This window comes from Hydra viridissima, unplaced genomic scaffold, assembly GCF_058129835.1.
Source record: "Hydra viridissima isolate aposymbiotic clone 2 unplaced genomic scaffold, HvirCarnegie_v1 scaffold_8, whole genome shotgun sequence".
In the NCBI taxonomy this organism is placed as follows: domain Eukaryota; kingdom Metazoa; phylum Cnidaria; class Hydrozoa; order Anthoathecata; family Hydridae; genus Hydra; species Hydra viridissima.
The window spans coordinates 16,067,878-16,084,683 of record NW_028324307.1 but is presented as its reverse complement, the minus strand read 5'-3'; the positions used below and the strand labels follow the sequence as shown (position 1 = coordinate 16,084,683).

The 16,806-nt window shown below is 27.6% G+C and overlaps 1 protein-coding gene across 1 annotated transcript; it reads right to left on the bottom strand.

Moving 5' to 3' along the window:
* Positions 1-1,920: 1,920 nt before the first annotated feature.
* Positions 1,921-16,010, bottom strand: LOC145194623 (dynamin-1-like protein). Its single transcript, XM_090095725.1, has 23 exons — positions 15,799-16,010; positions 15,287-15,344; positions 14,786-14,926; positions 14,087-14,229; positions 13,606-13,677; positions 13,363-13,449; positions 12,907-13,069; positions 12,657-12,737; positions 12,315-12,382; positions 11,632-11,736; positions 11,384-11,497; positions 11,181-11,272; positions 10,161-10,281; positions 9,901-10,047; positions 9,484-9,579; positions 8,603-8,707; positions 8,245-8,286; positions 7,938-8,081; positions 6,156-6,207; positions 5,940-5,991; positions 5,766-5,847; positions 2,353-2,430; positions 1,921-2,134 (listed from the first exon to the last, which is right to left on the bottom strand). The coding sequence occupies exons 1-23, from the start codon at positions 15,898-15,900 to the stop codon at positions 2,078-2,080; spliced, it is 2,202 nt and encodes a 733-aa protein (XP_089951851.1). The 5' UTR covers positions 15,901-16,010; the 3' UTR covers positions 1,921-2,077.
* Positions 16,011-16,806: the final 796 nt, after the last annotated feature.

Here is a 16,806-nt window from a genome sequence, read left to right as displayed (position 1 = left end):
ATATCGTGTTTAATAAGTTTAAAATGGATATTTTGTATATTAAGGAGATTGCTAAGTGTAGCCTCCACTAATTCTTACACGACTCACATAGAGACTACATTTAGTAGTCTCTATGTGAGTCGTGGAAGAGTTAGATGCCGCTTACTAACACTTATTTCGCACCAAATAACTTGTTTTTTTACTAACGATTTCCAGAACTTTAACACCAGTATATAGCTATTTCTTCCCTGAGGCATTTACTCCTCGGTCTTAACCAGTGTATGCAAATAGAAAATTAAATTCCAAAATTACTTTCTTCCATTCTACAGTTTTAGTTTTTGAGCTCTGTGCATTTCCGGGTGAACCTTTTTGAAGATATAATAATTGGTAGCCCAAAAAGGGCCTCCAAAAAAAAAAATATGTGGCAACTTGCCCCAGCCCGAGGTAAGTTGCCTATACTCTCAGGGTAAGTTGGCACACCATGTAAAAAGAGACAAGTTTAGCAATATTAAGCATCTATTTCAAGTGTATCTTTTTTATGAAAAGTCTTAATCATTTTTACTCAACAATATTTTTTGACCTTAAATTTTATTGCCCTTAAATCGATCAAATAGATCCTCCTATAAAAGAAGCATCAACAGATATTTTCTGTAACATTTTGAGAACTTAAAAGCCTGTGTATTTTTCTTTTATTATTTCGCACGCCTGTAGATCTGTAGTATTACATAACTTGAGTGAATTTACAGCCAATGGGAAAAGTTAAAAGTTGGCACATGTTGTCAACTAGCCCCGGAATTATTGTACCAACTGACCCCAAAAGCTTTTAGTTCACAAAATGGGTTATAAATCCCCAAGAACGCGACATATTGAGAAACACAAAATATGACTGGTTAGAGTGAACCATACAACATATCTATTCGAGCTTATTTGTAGCAAATGCTATTGCTTTTTAAAATTGAAAAAGTAATAGTTGCAAAAGTTACAAAATTAGTAAAAAATAAAATTCGCTAAAACTTCTATGCGCATGCGCTTTTAGCACCTTCATCTCATTTTATTCCAGTATAAAAGTTCATACTATATCATTAGAAGGAAAAAAGAAATTTGTTCATGCATTAAATTTTCATCTGGGAATACTTGAACATCGTTTTGAGTTTTATTTTTAAAAACAATGAAACATTCGAATTCTATTATAAGCCAAACAAAACTCTTAAGAGTACGTTTTATCAGCCAGCTGAATTGGGAAAACTGGATAAGGTTGAAAAATCGCTTACTAGTCAGAATAGAGTGCTCGAATTAACTAAATAATAAAATAGTATAAAAGGAGATAAATTTATTTTGCATTCTTACAAGGAGTACACCCTTATGCACCCTAGGTGCAGGTTTTTTTGAATAACATGCAGCTACAAACTGAAAATAGTAGCAAAATTTTCATAACTGTTCAACAAAACAAATCTTTTTTAATAAATTCATTTAAATCATACAATAAATGTAAAAAAAAACGTCTTCAAAATAATAATAATAATAATAATAATAATAATAATAATAATAATAATAATAATAATAATAATAATAATAATAATAATAATAATAAAAAAAACCCTTCAAAAAAAGTAAACTACATCTGCGTCTCAATTTGCTAAAAATTTTTTTTAACATTTTAAAAATACTAACATCAGTTTACAGTTTTAAATAAAGAGTATTATTCTTTAAATGCTTGATAAAATAAATACTTTTAGCAGATGAAAAATGTTCATAATGCTATAATAATGGTGCGCGACACTCTTATTTACTATGTACTTTACAGTAAATAAAGCGTCTTACAATGCTGTTAAGTACAAAAAAAAGTACAAAAAAAAGAGTAAAAAAAAAAGCAAGGACCCCTAAAAAAAAAAAAAAAAAAAAAAAAAAAAAGAAACAACTAAAAAGAAAATAACTTTCGTATAGCTTTAGCAAAATAACTTGTATTTCTGCTGTAATTTGATAAAATTGCAGCTAAATTTGTAGTTCTATAAATCTTGAACAAAACATTAATAACCTATACTTTTTTGCATTAATTAAAACTAACAAATTATGTTCGGGGAATAGCAGAACTTGTAAATTACACAACATTTAAATCACGTATATCGGCTGTTATGTGTGCAGCTCTTTGCAAAGCCTAAACAAAAAAAAAAAATTTATGAAGTTTTTCCAATTACGGATAAAGAAATTTATGAAGTTTTTATTATTATGGATAACGAAGCTCAATCAATGAACAAAGAACTAAAAGGATTATGAGACTTTAAAATTATGTTCTACATTAATGATTTTTTTCCATTCTATAAATATATTGATTTCATTTTTTCATTTTTAAATTTTCATAAAAAAAATACTAACCTGTAGCATATTTAAATTTTCTTTGCGCCTTATGTGTATTTGCTCAGCTTCACTTAACAGGTCATCAAAAAGTTCGCTCTAAAACCAAATTTTACTTAAAAGTAAATATGAGCTTTTTTAAAAAAAAATAAAGTATAATTCCATGTCAAACCATTCAAACTATGACACTCTTATGACTCGAAATCAGTTAAATTTTACATTATTTGTAGTTCATAATAAGTAAAGCCTATCTACAGAAATTTGAATCACAAATCCCTAGAGAATCTTTAGATATTGGGCAGTTGAAATCTATTTTAATTGAATTTTTATTTACACACACACACACACGTACACATATATACACATATATAAGGGTGTTCCTAAGCTGAAGAACTTTAAAAACATAACAGGAACCAGCCTGAATGTTGTTTTGTGTAAAGAAACAATCAACAAGAAATATTTTAGGAATTAATCTACATTTAAAGGTTGCACATGAAAAATAAAGCTCTCCTATTTTCCTACTACATCATTATTTCTTAATAAAATACATAGACTCTTAAGAAAATAAATAGACTCTTAAAGTTTTTTTTTTAAAAAATAACAGAGGATTATAAAATATTATTAAGTTAATTATTTTTATCATCATAAATGACAGAGAATTCCCTCCTTGTTGTCCAGTTATTTGTGTGCTCAGATGCAACCTGCAAGTATAACTAAAGCTCACTTGCACAGGGTCATGAACTGATAATGTTTTTGAAAAAGAGCTTCTCCTTGCTCTGTACTATCATTAATGACTTCAATAACTTGCATCAGTCTTCTAGCTGACTGATACCCTATTTGATCCTTCTATATGCTAGGATCTTCATCTAGGAACAGATGTTCATATTCTATGATCCAGTTTTAGCTTTTGAAAGTACCTTTTTGAAAGTGTGTTTATAGACACTAAGTCAGTAAAGCACTTGTTGGCACAATTGTCCCTTAGTGCACATTTAGACAACTCTTTTCTTCATCTTTGCTGAATGAGACCACCATTTGTCTCTTCATGCCACTTGGTATTTCTTAGTCAAAGAAAGCTGAGACCACTAACTCCTTGGTTCCAATTTGTGATAATCTTGCAACTTTTTGAGAAGTAAGAGATCATTTTCTGGTAGATGTAGAGAATAATGTAAAGATGTGCGGACGTAGAAATGCAATGCAAAGATGTACAGATGTAGAAAATAATGTAAAGATGTAGAAAAAAAATGCTTCTACCCAAGACTTCAGGTAAACTTTGACAGTGAAGACATAAATTGCAAAAAGCCTCTTCTTGTCTTGACAATTTAAACTGGCTGTGAAATATCCAAATTTTCAATAAGTAAATGACTTTAGTCACCAATCCTGCTCTGTGCATTGGTCCAGGGGTCTAAAAATGGATTCCTTGTAATGAAAATTATTAAATTTTTTTTAAAAAAAATCTCTAGTAGACTGAATAATTATTTTGTAGTTGCTTTTGCTGTTCAAGTGGCATCTTTGTCCTGTTCAAGATATAATTTCTGATCTCATATCAGTTAAAACACTACTTCATTATCTGTGCATGTCTGGAACTAAAATAATAAAAGCAAAAGGTAAGTTTGGTTTAAATAACTAATCTTCAACACTGAAACATCTCTTGGGCTTTTCTTTTAAGAATTAAAAAAAAAAAAACAACTAGAAAAGGACCAATTTTCATCAAAAATATTTATAAACCCACTAAACAGTTGTAAAATTCATTTATTTCCACATGTGTACAAGTCAACAGTGAAAATTCACTGAAATCTAGGTACATCTGTTGGTGTAAGGTTTTCATACAGTCTCTTAATTGGCTGAAAAGCTAGAAGTACTGTGGAATTGGCTAAACTAAAACTACATTTATTCTAGAATAGTATTTGACTGATTCTTAGAGTTAGAGTGTGTAAATCCATCAGGTTTTGAAAAGAATTTAGTTGACAAATATGATTAAACTTAATACTTATCAAGGAACTCAATCATATTGGTTTTCATGACGATTCTTAAATTTTTGCTGTATAGATAAACACCACCCTAATATATGTAAAGTGTGTCCAAAAAGTTTACACACGGGTAAACTTTCTGGACACACTTTACATATATATTTTTTATGATATTGGTCGCAGTTTTTTTTATGATAAAATTATCAAAAGAAAAGATTTTTTTTCAATACTTTTTTAATAATTAGAGTAAATAGTTCTTCTATTTATTGACACCTTTTATGTGCATGCATGACGCATCCTTCTCTTCTATTAATAATTAATTACCAATTTTTCATCTCTGAATAATTAAGTAATTATTAGCCATTAAGTTTAAATGAATTGTGTTGTTTTTGAATTATTTAATCTATCCGACTTCAGTTTTGTCTGAAAATGATATTTGTAATTTATTAATTATGTAATGCTGGATTAAAAAATTTTCATGAAATATTAAATAATTTTTGAAATGATGCCAAATCTAATCTGGTAAAATTTTGACCAAATGGGCAAGAAAAGTATCCTTATAATACGAGGATGTATTTCTAACAAACATCCAGGTCTCTGGAATACAAATACTGGAAAGAAAACTGGATTAGTTTATATAGATACAAAGATATTCTAAAAAAGTGTTTAAAACAGTCACAGCTGATGCCACAGCTTGCACTGAATATTCAATTCCTTGGTATGCTTGGTCCCCTGATTTAAATCCTATTGAGCATGTATGGAGCTGGATTGACAGAAAACTTGCCAAATATAAGATGTCTTTAGTTGAAAATTTTAAGTAATAGTTATCACAAACTTGGGTGGAATTGCTAAAGGGTTATTGCATGAGATTGATTGAATCCATGCCTCATTGCATCCAATTATGCATAAAAATAAAAGGAGGCTTAACTTAAAAACTTAGTAAAAAAATATTATTAAAAAATATTTTTTTACTAAGTTTTTTGAATAAATTCAATTTTTTTAGTTTTAACTGCCTTTTTGTAAAAACAATTTAATAATTATATCTTGCTCATGTATTTTTTATATATATAAATTTGTAAAATTTGATTGCATTTTTTTCAAATTTGTTAGTTAAAGCTTAATAAAGATTAAACTTAAATAGATTTTCAAAAAAACCTTTTGTTTTGATAATTTTATCATCAAAAAAACTTGACCAATATAAAAAAATTCACTCTTGTATAAATGATCTAGACATACTCTGTGTGTATGTGTGCGTATTTGTGTGTGTGTGCATATATATATATATATATTCACACATTGCTACTAATTAAATCCTAAAACCCTTCTTGTAGTCACAAAAAATACAAATTCAAAAAAAACTGATTTCGAAGGATGTCAATTTCTAATTTTTTAAGACTTTTATAAAATGTTTTGACAACTTACAAAACAAAAGAACATTTTTTGATAAATTCTTATTAATAAGATTACTTTGTATAATTGTTCAACTAGATCACTTTGGATTTTAGATTTTACATGGTTGACAAGAAAACACATCACTGCTTTTGGAACACTATAAAAAAAATATATATAAAACTGAAAGTTATACAAATGGCAATGACTATTAAACCAATAGCGTTATTATACTTAAAACAGATTCCATACCTGTCTTGAATACTCTTTCTGATTATGTTGAAGTAAGATTTAATAAGTCGCTCTAAAATGGAAACAATAAAATAAAAAAGAAGAAACTTAAATTTAATTGTAAAAAAAAAAAAAAAAAAATATCATCACTACTTAGCAAATTGAAATTTCATACAGTGATATATACACTAGTCATACTTATATATACTTATATATATATACAATGGTCATACTTACGAATCAATTCTAAATCTAATTGTTCACGGTCTGAAAGTTCTCTGTTTTTTGTCTAAATTGATGTAAATTATATCAGGGCCTTCATTATTAACCAAAATAGGCTTTATGTAAATAAAATGAGATATTGATATTATGTATTATATATATACATACATACATATATATATATATATATATATATATATATATATATATATATATATATATATAGTATGTATGTATATATATATATATATATATATATATATATATATATATATATATATATATAAGAGAGAGGATAATATATTAGGTGTATAACTTTGCTTCCACAATATTTTTCTCAATATCTAAGGGTTTATTTTCAAAAATTGATAGTAAATTACAGTTCAAAGTATTGTCCATAGCTAACCACTACTTTTTTTCCATCTATCCAGCAGCAAACAAATCCCACTTCAAAAGAACTCTTCCTCCTTTGACGTGATCCATGAATCAATCTAATTTTTCACATCATCATAGGAACCAAAATGCTGATCAGCCAGGCCATGCAGCATTGATCAGAAAAGGTGGTAATCAGATGGACTAATGTCAGGAGAATATTTCAGGTGTAGTAGAACTTCCCATTTCAGCATTTCCAAGTACGCTTTCACCAGTCACACCACATGGAGGCGAGCATTGTTATGCAGCAAAATCACTTTGTTGTGCCTTTCCTTGGATTGCGGCCATTTTTCCTTTAGTGCCCATCTCAAATGCATCAGTTGAGTTCGATATTGTTTACCAGTAATGGTTTCACTTGGTTTTAGCAGCACATAGCACACTACATCGAGCTGGTCCCACCAAATACAGAGCATAACCTTGGAGCAATGAATATTGGGTCTGGCTGTCAATGTTGAAGTATGGCCAAGCAAACCCCATGATTTTCTGCGTTTGGGATTATTGTAGTGAACCCATTTTTTGTCCCCAATCACAACACAATGCAGAAATCCCTTCCGTCATCGCTTTTGAATCAGCTGTTCACAAGCAAACAAGCGCTGTTCAACATCCCCCGGCTTCAACTTGCACGGCACCCAATATCCTTGCTCATGAACCATTCCTAGGGATTTGAGGTGCTTGGACATGGCTGGCTGAGTCACATGTAATGATTCTGCCAACTCTTCTTGGGTTTGGCATGAGTCTTTGTTGAGTAAAGTTGTCAACTGGTCATCTTCAAAAATTCTTTTCATTCCACAGCAATCCCGGTTTTCGACATTGAAATCACTGTACTTGAAGCATTGAAACCACTCACGACATGTTCTTTCACTAATAGCTGCCTCATCATACATACCTGAGAGCATTTGATAAGCCTCAGCCACAGATTTCTTTGAATTGAATGTGTAAAGTAAAACTTCCCGCAAATGATGAGAATTCAGCTCATAAACTGACATTTTAAAGCAATTAAAAATATATGAAACAAGTAGATTATAACTTATGTTTGCAAATGGTGCTTTTGACAGACATAAAAAGTTGCCAAATGACACTTTAGATCTGACAGTTCTATTCACCACGTGTCTCTAATAACATCTATCAAAAAACAGCGGAAGCAAATTTATATACCTAATAAAGTTAACGTAAAGAAGATATTCCTTTATTATTATTATTTTTACAGTTGTTTGGAAAAAGCAAAGGAGCAATAGCTTTGAATTATCCCTAAAAGCTGGTACACACTAAAGATCAACTATTTTGATTTTTAATCATTATTTTTATTTAGATACAACTTTGATTACAACTGTTTAAATATTGTCTGCCAGTAAACTAATAACATACTTGATTAATTGCATCTGACTGGTTTAAGTCATGAATGTTGTCTAATAATTCATTGTTTGGAACTTTACGAGACAGCCAAGGCAAGCTTCGGCTATCATTTGAATGGAAATCCTCAATATTCTCATTAGGTAATAATCGTAGACTCTGTATTAAAAATTTAAATAAAATTTAACCACTAATGTACCAAGACATTTTTTTTAAATTGCTGATAATTTTTAAAATATAAAATTTTTTCTTTTTGCTTTGATATTTTAAGATTAAAACTATAATCAGAGTAAACAAAGGAAAAAGAAGAGCTGACTTTTACCTCTTCTTTTTGTGATGCAATAACTTTTTCTTTTTTCTTCCTCTACAAATTGATGGAAAAAGTTTTTATTTTTAAATTTCTATACGTATACAAAATTTCCAGGAACAATGTGGCATTTTTGAACCAGTTATAAAATCAACACACTACCTATACTTTTATATGAGTTCAACCTTATACATTTATACAATATTGTTTTAAACTACATTTAAAATATAATGAAAACATGATTAAAAATGATAATAAACATCTATATAATTATAAAAAAGACAAATCTGTTTTTTTTTTTAAAAAAAAAACATTTCAATAAAAACTATTAAAAAGCAATCATTGAACAAAAATAAACAAACAAAAAACTTACCAAATCATTTGCTGCTAGCATGGAGGAAACAACAGATGCTCCATCACTGAAATCAGGGTGATTTGTGTTAATGTATGAAAGTTCAATTTGAACAAGATTTTCCACCTAAAAAAATAAGAGCTTAAAAATTATTGGGGTTTCGTAATGTAAATATACACCACTGTAAGACTGTACACTGCTGCAAATATGCAGCAGTAACATGTCAGACCAATAGGACCAATACACATTATTACTGTAAATATACAGTACTGTAACACTGTGCACTACTGCAAATATACAGTAGTAACGTGTATTGGGTTTGTTAGGAGGACTGGCTTAAGTTAACATTTTCCTAATTTCTTATCAGATTTTAAATAAAATCTCCATGGATATTTAGGTATCAAACCTGATGAAATGAAGAAAGTAACCTAAGAAACCTAAGAAAGAGAAAAAAAAAAAAAGAAAAAATTTAACTGAATTTGTTAATAATAAAAAGAACTCATGAATTGTTCTGATGTTTTTTTTATATTTGCCATCTGCATCTCATTTACCCAATAATTGCCCATAAATGTCTAATGATCATATCAATTATTCATATAAATCTAAAATTCCTGTACACACAGGTGACAGAAATGCATCACTTATATAAAACAAACCAATTTATTATAAAACCCTTAAAAATAAATTGCACAAAAATAACTCAAACATGATAATATCATACTTCATCAATGGAAAAAATTCTTTTGACAGAATGTTCAAAAAGATTAAATGTGAAAAAAATTCATTACTCTTTTGGAATAAATTTAATATTCAAATAAAAATTTATTTAAAATGAGATGGTGCACTTACAGCAAGAAATTATTCAGTAAGCTTTATAATCATTACCAAATTTTGTTACATACCATAGATTTTGTTGGAGCAAGTCTGCTTTGGAGAAGAGCAGTTACAACTTCATTAATTCGATCTTTAAGCTGAGGAAACTTTTGAATTTCTATGACCTGCAATAAAAGAATCAAAGATAAAAATGGAAATGACAGTTTCTGTTGTTTAAAAACTTAAACTAAATTTAAAATGTTTGAAACAACTTAATTTTGAAATTTATTAAACACTAAACAAGAGTTGCTTAACATTTTCACCTCAATTTGTTTAGCATAAAATTAGCATACATAGAAAAAATTCATTTAGTATATATAGCATATACAAAGCTATGAAATCATACTAAGAAAAAAAAAACTTTATTCAATTATAAAAATTGGTAAAATGTTAAACAATTTAACATATTTAAAAAAAAAGTTTCTTGAGATGCTTTTAAATCCGACCTGGGACATACTATGTTGTATAATTCTTTGCATTTCTTCATGCACTAGCTCTACACACCGCAAACTTGGCTCTTCAAGCTTCTGGATTTGTCTTTTAACAAGAAGTTCAAATGAAATTTCAGGTACAAATAATGCTGGACGTGGACCCTTTAAAAAGAGTTTCAATAATCTTTGAAGTAATTTAATAAATATCTATTAAAATAATATATATATTTTAGAAAAATTCTTTTGTATTAAAAACTAAAAAAATATTCACTTACTGTGGCATTTCTTATGGCTGTCAATATGTCTTTAGTAGTAAGACCAGTTAAAGGATCAAATCTTTGCATGGTTTTGCCAAAAGTATCATGGAAAATATAGCAAATCCGAGCTCCACCACATCTGAAATAATATAAATTAATTTAAATTTCAAATAACAATTTTCAGATAAAGGAAAAAACCATTTTGTCTATGATTTTACCGATTAAGAAAATATTTTTATAAAAATATAAAAACTCCTAAATAACTTTTTTTTAAAAAATTGTTTATTTCATGCTTATTTGGATCAGATACTTCTCAAGCCTAAGCCACCTTATTACAATACAAGTTTACCATGTTAAAAATGTCCTGCCATATCTTTGATGAAAAAATCTTTTATCAATCATGAGAAGAGAAATGTTTTGTCCAGATAAATATTCAAAAGAAGTAATGGGAAATACTTAAAAATTTAATCTATTATAAAATCAAAAAAGGTTAAACTTTAAATAAGCTTTAGAGTTTATTATTCTTAAACTTTAATTTTATTCGTCATTTACAATTTTTATCTAAATAATTATTTTTAACAAATTGATAGCAGCGAGTTGATATAACAATCTTCCTTTATCTTAAGTACCTTATACCTTCTTTAAAATCTTAAGTACCTTATACCTTCTTTAAAATCTTAAGTACCTTATACCTTCTTTAAAATCTTAAGTACCTTATACCTTTTTTAGAATCTTAAGTACCTTATACCTTCTTTAGAATCTTAAGTACCTTATACCTTCTTTAAAATCTTAAGTACCTTATACCTTCTTTAGAATCTTAAGTACCTTATACCTTCTTTAGAATCTTAAGTACCTTATACCTTCTTTAAAATCTTAAGTACCTTATACCTTCTTTAGAATCTTAAGTACCTTATACCTTCTTTAAAATCTTAAGTACCTTATACCTTCTTTAGAATCTTAAGTACCTTATACCTTCTTTAAAATCTTCAGCCAAGTATTTAAAACATTTTATAAAAGTAAATAAGCTTTGTAACCTACATTTCTGATGTTGTAATATTTTTAGATGTTCCTTCAATAGTTTCACAGTATGTCAAGGCAAACAGTGTGATTAAGCGAAGCAATGTAGATCTCTAAATAAAAATGATCTAGAAAGTTATGGAGATTTAAATAGTCGTCATAAAAATGAAATCTAAGAAAAACTTAACATTGAATACTCCATATGATTTTAATATGAAATAAACCTTATCCACAACTGGTTCCCCGCACGAGTTTAACAACTGCTGGTAATGAGAAATCATGATATTGATTCGAGATTTTAAATCTGGTAAACAATACTGTATGTGACGGAGCAAAAGCTAAACAAAAAAGAGTAGAAATACTGCCGATGTGAATCAGCTTGCATTTATAAAAGATAATACACACAACCTAAACACATAAATGTACGCACACAAACATTTGAAGCTAAACATTTACTTTCAGGAATATTCACCTTATTAAGAGTTCTTGTGAGATATCTTGTTCCATTTCGATTTGCAAGCATAGGATAACGTTTTTGAAAGAAATGCTCCTCAAACTCCAAAGCACTTTGAATAGTCTGAGGAAAAATTTATTACCAGAAAAAAATCACAAGACAGCTTTAAAGAAGTTTAATGATATTTTTAAACTTGTTTTTATAACCAATTATATTATTGATATTGTTTATCAAAACAACATTACTGAGTAGCCATACTGACAAGAATAATTAACCAAAATTTATATGAAATTCTAAAAAACCAAAACTTTTAAAAACTATAGAAGCCCTAAAGTCATAATGAACTTAACATTAAATAACAATATCTTTATTTAAAACAAAAAAAAAAACAAAAAACTTTTGCTTAAAGTCATGTACCTACTATTATGGTATACCATAGGTTCTCTCTTATTTTTAATTTTATCATTTTCTGGAAAAACCTTTTATTTACAAGAGGAATGAAATTAGTTGATAGTGATGGGATATTTTTATCAAAATAAATTTGTCTGATAAATACTTAAATAACCATGAAATTATAATTACATAATTGCTACATTTACTAAATATGACTTTTTGAACACCATACTTTAAGCATGAAACTTTATTTAAAAGCTAGATAATATTTTTACTCTTGTTTTAACAAAAATGCAAATAACAAGTACCTTTTTGTTGTTGATATCCAGCTGACTTCTGTTTACCATGCCAATTATTCCAAGTTTAACAGGAATCACTAAATTAGTGGATATAGGAATAATAGAAAGGCATTGAGTTTAAAAATTTTTTAAACAAAAAACAAAAAATTCTAAAATTATTAATGACACATGATTGACAAAGAGACTATTTTTTGTTTGTAAATAACATTTTTGCTTGTAAATTATTTTTTTGCTTCTTTGAAAATTAAATTATTTTGAAAGTTTAATTACCTTGATATCAATGTCCTACTTTTTATTCTATTTCTAAAAATCTTTAACTGTATAAATTCATCAGAAAAAAGATAGATAAACCTTTTCCATATAAAATATCTTTTGCATCAGTCCCATGGTCCATGAGGTCTAACTTTGTTATGACAGCCAAAGTGCGGTTCCCTATAAAAAGAGGTAAAATTGTCAATAAATCAAAAATTATTTTAACATTTTGATGTAAACTGTTTCAAAAGAAGTTGTAGTACACAAAAAAAAAAAAAAAAAAAACTACAAGATTAAGCTGCTCTCAAGTTTTAAGTTAAACAACAACATTACTTTTTTAAATCCTTACCTTCTGGATCAACCTCCCTTGCAATCTTAATTGCTTCAGAGGTGGCAAGATCTGTATTGGCCGCAGTAACAGCAAGAATTAAAGCATTAGAATTTGAAATATATTTCATTATTAAAGAACGAATTTGCACCTCAACATCTAATGGCTGATCACCAACTGCTATCTAAGTTAAGAAGCAATACTATTTTAAAGGAAAAGAAAATATTAAAAGTAGATCTTCAATACCAGATTTCAAATGTCTACTAAATCAATCATGATTCTTTATCTTAAATCTTCTACTGTTTTAAACACTAATCTCCAATTTATCCCAAATTACTCCATATGTTAAATTACCCCCATATGTTAATTTTTAGAAAACTTTAGGGAATTGTTACTATATCAATTTTCACTATATCATTAAATAAATGTGATTTCTAGGTATTATAAATATAACAAATTTATAGTAGCACCAAATACCTTGGTCATTCCAGGAAGATCAACTAATGTAAGATTGACAACATTTGGAGAGTATATTTTCAAAGTGATAGGCTGTTCAGATATTCCCTGGATAAAAAATGTTTAAAAATTTATATATAAATAAAAATACAGAAAAAAAAGCTAACTTACAAATGAATAATCATAACTAAAAAAAATGAAGCAATTTTTTTCAATTATTCTTGTTCAATGCCAATATAAGTTCAGCGATGAATCTTTTTTTACCTTGTTTTTACCAGCTAATCTTTCAGTTTCATTCAATATTTCCTTACGGATTGCATTAAATGAATAATACTTCTAAAAAAAATTTTCTGATATCAAAAGATAATTCTAAAGAACAGCTCTAAATAGAATACTCAACAAAAGTCATTGAAACAACTCAATTAATATAGCAAGCACATACACATAAATTTACATATATGCATATGATAGATATATTTACTTATTCACTCAACCTTAAACCTAGACTGGGAGCTTAAGTCCAGGTTTGAGGTTGTCATTGAAACTGCAGATGGCCACATTTTTTAAAGCCTGTAGTAATATATTAGTCTTTAATTTTAATTTTTAATATTTTATTGTGATGTTTAAATATTTCATTGTGTAATTTTCAAAACATGATTTAAAAAAGTTCTGAGTTATTTTTTAAGACACAAACAAAATAAAATTACAATATAGTACTAAGTATTTTATGAAAACCAGATAAAACCTTTTCTTTTGTATGCAAAAACTTTCCCCATTCTTCAGTTTCATTATCATCACCAGATTGGGGAGAATTTGTAATTTCATCCTCTTCATTACTTTGTTCTACATCCTGGTTCTCATCCTCTGACTCAACTGTGACTAGATGCTCTAAAAAACCAAAATTTTTATCTTTAAGTTTTGGGATTTCAAAGTTCAATCACTATGTCCAGAATGTCAGTGACCAGCCCTAACATTTTATATTACCAACAATCAACAAACAAAAATAAAGATCTTAAACACACAAAAAATGCATTTTTTTTTTTTAATATAAATATTTTATAACTTCCTCAATCAATCATTAACAACATTAGTAGTCTGTATAAATAATATTTATCAAATATTGATAAAAATGAAGTAAGATTTGTAAGAAACATGGTAATTATCTTCAAATAGAGAACTCCAATAAACATGGTACTTTAAACAGAGGACTCCATTAGAATACTATGTAATAATAATGAGTATGAAAAAAACAAAACAAAACAAGACAATTTGATGACTATCTTTAATTTGTTGTAAGTTTTAAAAACGAAATTTGACGACTACAGTTACTTTAATTTGTTCTCACAAAATTTCTGATTTTTTCTATTTTAAGAGTTTTGAACTCACGTAATAATGTAAAAAATGGATTTCCAAACCATTTTTTTTGGTGACATTTTTATCAAACCTTTTTTTGCTTCAAGATCATCATGCACACCATTGGATTGAGATTCCTGTAAATGATTTTGGTTTTCTTCGAGCTTTTTTGCAATTCGAGGCACATGAATCAATTGTAAGATTAATGGACGCCGAGTTACAATTCCTGAACCTAAATAAACATGAGAATACTTTATGAATTTTTAAAAATAGCAAAAACAAAACAAGTCAACTTTTTTGAGAGTGAAGAATTACAGAAATTTATAATATAAATTAATTTCAGCTGCATGAAACTAGCTAAAATTAATTTTTATCAGAAACTTCTACTATCCTACATTCAATTTACAATTCAGCCACTATAACTTGCTTAAATGTTAACAGAATGTAAAAGTAAATATTGCTCTGAAAAGTAAAAAAAAAAAAAAAAAAAAAAAAAAGAAGATATCCACTATAATTCGAATTAACAAAAAGAAAAGTCATTAACACAAGTATACAGATGCAACATTCTTTTCAATTTAATAAGTATATATACCTCTTGGTAGAAAGTCTTTTCCAACAATGTTTTCTAACACAGAACTTTTGCCACTACTCTGAAAACAAAAAAGTGATAAAAAATTAAGAGTGCAATCTTTCAGCATAAAACACTTCCATACTTTAACAGTTTTTCTTGGAATATAACTAATTTTCTAATACAAGTATATATCTGTGTCAATATGTTGGTGTAGCTTGCATTATAAATAGTGTATAAAGAATGTTTACTACCCCATCTATAGATAGAAAGTTTTTTAAAAAAATTGATATTGTAACAAAATTACATCAAGAATCATATTAATTTAATAAGTCAACACTCAACCAAAAAATTTACATTTTTATCTTAGCAATCATTTAAATAACAACAACAACAACAACAACCACAACAACAACAACAAAAACAATAATAATAATAATAATAATAATAATAATAATAATAATCAACAGCACAGTAAATACTTCACCAACCACAACAATTTTACAATAAAAATACAAATCTATGATGCTTTATACCTGTGTTCCAACAACAACAATTTGTGGAAGTTGAATTGCTTCAGAACCAACAGTATTGAATACATCTTGTAGTTTATTTATTATAGGGATTAGCTGATCCATTTATTTTCAATTTATTGAACACAAAATACTCATAGTGTTTGTTAAGCATTTGTTTTTTTCCTAAAATTATTGGCACTTGTACTGCAATCTAAATTTATACAAAAATAAAAAATAAAATGAAATCTTCACGCTGTTAAAATGTTACATGGTCAAATCTTTTTGACTGGCTATAAGTATTATCTAATTACGTCATTAAAATTTAATTTCTATATGCATCTTTAGTAAAATCTCATTCTCTGTTTCAGGATGAGCTTTTCAATTAAATCAAATAATTGTCAATATTTTTGAATAGAATTCAATCAATTTATTACATAAGAGTAAAAAAATCACTGCCCTTATGTACTTATATACACAGTTAAAAAAAAGTTTAGCCAAAGTAAAAATTTTTGACTTTTCTAACTTTTCATGAAGATAGTAGGAAAGGAAGAAAGTGTCATACTCACATACTTAAATTTTTACTTTTAAACCAAAAAGTTATAAATATACATTATTTGAATCTCATAAATTAAATTTGAAATGTACTTATGCTCATTCATCTTATCCTGATATCTGATAAATAGATCTACTAATCTACAAACAAATTTTAGTATTTTGACAGAAGTAGCAAGGTTCGATTTTTTTCTTCAAAAATACTTGTAGGTTTATCTTCAAAACTTTAACCTTGATTCATAAGTTCTTTATTAGTGGTAAAAAAAAACAAAAAACAACCAACTTTTAGTCCCAACTGTCAAGCTACCAAGTTTTTTTTTTAAACATCCAAATACGCTTATATGGCTTCCTTAATTCGAAACTCAGTAATTCATAAAAATAATGGAAAAAACCTGTTCAGCAATGAGTAGAATAACCGTCCTTACGCAAAATAATATTTAGGATTTTGTTAAGTGTTTTACATTTTTGATGGTATTT

Excerpts from the sequence above, each read along its gene's own strand:
- LOC145194623 (XM_090095725.1), bottom strand. The coding sequence starts at position 15,900 with ATGGATCAGCTAATCCCTATAATAAATAAACTACAAGATGTATTCAAT. Across the intron at positions 13,070-13,362 it reads ATCTTCCTGGAATGACCAAG|ATAGCAGTTGGTGATCAGCC; the intron begins GTATTTGGTGCT and ends TTCTTAACTTAG. Across the intron at positions 9,580-9,900 it reads TACAACATAGTATGTCCCAG|GTCATAGAAATTCAAAAGTT; the intron begins GTCGGATTTAAA and ends CTTTTATTGCAG.